The sequence below is a fragment of the Echiichthys vipera genome (genome assembly GCF_963691815.1).
Source record: "Echiichthys vipera genome assembly, chromosome: X".
NCBI lineage: Eukaryota > Metazoa > Chordata > Actinopteri > Perciformes > Trachinidae > Echiichthys > Echiichthys vipera.
This window is the reverse complement of record NC_139825.1, coordinates 25,782,368-25,785,446: the sequence shown is the minus strand read 5'-3', so window position 1 is coordinate 25,785,446 and position 3,079 is coordinate 25,782,368. Positions and strand designations below refer to the sequence as shown.

Here is a 3,079-nt window from a genome sequence, read left to right as displayed (position 1 = left end):
TGTATTTAAAGCAGTTTCATAGGTTTTTCAAGTACAAAGTTACCAATCCATCTCATTTCAACTCTGCATATCCTGAAAAAAGCACAGTTGGTTCAAAATAAACAAGTGAGGCAATAAGCACATACATTACCATTTCTCAAAGTTCCACAGTTTATTTTTCTGTCGCTAAGCAGGCTGACAGTTGTTGCTTCCCATTCTAAAACCAATCCATGCTTCTATATTTGACAAACTAAAACATTTTGAGTTGCTAATACCAGTAACTTTCATAAAAACTTGAGTTAACTCACCCTCCACTCTTTAGTTCACCAAAACGAAGTGAACTTTTTCCCAAGGCCAGACAAAGCTGCAACAATGACAAAAAGAAGAAGGCAAATATCAGAAAACAGCCTGCCTCAGACAATGATATACCAATTCAAGGAATTCCAGTATCTTATTTTTTGTTGTATTAATAGACTCCTATTTTAAAACAAAAGCTCAAAACACAGTGAATTTTAATTGTCTAGACCCAAAGATAAGCTGTTCAGTATTTCATTTTCTAAAACATTTATTTTTTCATGACTGTACCATCTCCCAGTTTTCCCGCCTGCTCTGCTGCCCCTCCTTGCAGGATTTTAGTGAGAACATTGTCCCCTTCAGCAGGCGGCTGCCCTGCTGCGGCACTGCCTATACCTATGGGTTTGCTACCGATCCCAACAGGGGCGGCCTTGGCACCTGCAAACAGTAAACAACATAACGATCACATATGTTGTCACTGACATTGTGTTGTTTATGGTAATTGCAGAACTGAGACTTACCAATGCCTGTTAGAGGAGGTGTAGCTATTTTGGTAGGCGGAGGTGCTGTCGGAGTTCCCATTGTAGGTTTCATTGCCGTCGCAGCTGCTGCAGGTGTAGCATCTATTTTTGCCTGTCGAACAGAACAGAGATATATATTTGCGTTTGCGTCCATTATCATATCTGTCTGTGTATAGTTTATATAATGCTCGTTATCCACTAGAAGTGTCTTTTTCAAGTGAGTCCTATTGTTTTTACACTCACCACTCCAAAAGCAACAACAACACTTGCTTCTTGTTGTGACATTCAAAAGTGTTTTTGAAGGTAAACAGGATACCACAACAATGGCAATGGCAACAATGGCTAGATGTCTTATCCGTCTATAACTAGCCTCTTAGAAATATACATATCAGTATATATATTAAATATATTTTTAGGCATTGTCATGTTTTATTCAGGTAGTCACAGAGAGGGGAAGACCTGCAGCACAGGGCCCTGAGCCAGACTCGAACCCCAGCCACTACTGTAAGGATTCAGCCTTAATGGGGCACCCCCGCATTGTGTGGCATATTTTAACATGCATCTTCAAGTAGCACATCCTTAAAAACACAAGGTAGAAACAGTTAATGCATATGAAGTAAAAAGAAGCTTTGGTCCACTCACTGCTGTGGTAGCGGGCTGCCCTGCTGCAGACCCTAGTCCTGGTTGGCGTCCCTGTGATGGGGCTTGTCCAGATTTAGGCTGCTGCTGTGCCAGTCCAGCTCCTGCGGGTGTTGTTGTAGGATGGCTGCTCTGAGGGGTCTGGCTGTGCTGCAGAGGCTGTGGCTGCTGCTGTGCACTCTGCTGATGTGGCTGCTGGGCCTGCTGGGTACTATCAAGTGGTTCAGAGCCTGGATGTCTCCCAGTTTGGCCCTGACCACCTGACCTCTGTTGCCCAGCATAGCCCTGAGAGGGTTGCTGCTGCTGCTGCTGTTGTTGCTGCTGCTGTAGTTGCTGCTGCTGCTGCGGCTGCTGCTGCTGTGGTTTAGGCCCTGCTGCTGAGGTTTCCTGCCGTCTGGAGGTTGTGCGATCTGTTTGGGGTCTCTGGCTCCGTCCCCCAGTGCCATGGTGATGACCAGAGGCTGCTTCTCGAGAGAAGTCGCCTGAGTTCCGGGGGCTTCCCTGGGCAGAACGGGAGTCTGGACCACCCCTTCTTTGCGCTGATGAGGAGCCTCTGCCATCAGAACGGACAGATGGGTCTTTGGGGTGTGCCCGGGAAGAACGAGCCGACCTGGGATCCTCTGAGGTGTGACGAGAGGAGCTGTGTCTGCCTGCGGTGCCGCTGTGGGGGCGATGATCCCGTGACACTGTTGAGGAGGAGTGGCGCTGTTGGCTGTACTCATCCTGAGGACAGTATTCCTCTGTAGGTTCGTCGTAATCATGGTAGGTGTGTTTACTACGCCTGCCTGTGGATGAATGACCTCCACCTCCATGATGTCTTGAGCGATCAGAACGAGCCTCCCGTGGTTTCTCAAACCAATCAGTCTCTTCTTGGCCCAAATGATATGCTTTTAAAACCAAAACAATTATTATCAGTCAATTGTTTTATGTGGCGAGAATAGAAGCAAGCAGATTGGAGCCATGCAAAATACCTGGGAAAACATGCTCCACATCCCAGAGCCATGCATTTTTAAGCAATCCAAAAGAAAAAGAAAAAAACAAAACAAAACAAAAACAGACATCACCTCACATTTAAAAAAATATGTTTGTAAAACCGAAATATAAAACATTTTTGGCTTCATTCATCACAGAGATCATTCCAAAAAGAAAAGACAAGACATACAAAAAGATATTGCTCTTCTCAAAATTCCACACGTGGCATGCAGTCCCTTTCCAGCACACAGTAAAGGTGGAAACGGATGTCAGGCAGCACAAATTATTCAGCACCAGTTACCTTCACTGTCAGAAACAGCACAATGCATGTCATCTACGAGGTAAGGGTCATCTGGTTTATAGACATGACTCCTGGGCAGGTCCTTCTTGTGATGGTCCTGCACATCTGGCAATGAATGGCTAGAGCCATATTGGTTCCTCACATCATGGGCATCTGCTACGCCAGAGCCCCTTCCCATGCCTACAGGCTTTCCAACAGGACTAAGTGGACTCTCCTCTTCTGAATTCTGGCTGCGCATGGGAGGCCTTCCTCCGCGGCTGCTTCTCTGAGACCGCTCCATGGCATCCCTTTCGTAGGATTTACTTCTGTGGCCTGTGGCATCTCTAGAGGAAATCTTGTCCATACCATATCCAGTAGACCTGGACCTACCAGA

General features: G+C 46.2%; 1 protein-coding gene across 1 annotated transcript in view; it reads right to left on the bottom strand.

Moving 5' to 3' along the window:
* Positions 1-302: 302 nt before the first annotated feature.
* bsnb (bassoon (presynaptic cytomatrix protein) b) overlaps positions 303-3,079 on the bottom strand; it is a gene marked incomplete at both ends in the record, with an annotated part of 62,499 nt that continues 59,722 nt past the window's right edge. The window contains 5 exon segments of the mRNA XM_083939565.1: positions 303-343; positions 565-711; positions 795-906; positions 1,437-2,320; positions 2,707-3,079. The exon segment at positions 2,707-3,079 is cut by the window's right edge and continues 182 nt beyond it. Coding sequence (XP_083795691.1) covers positions 303-343; positions 565-711; positions 795-906; positions 1,437-2,320; positions 2,707-3,079 — 1,557 coding nt within the window.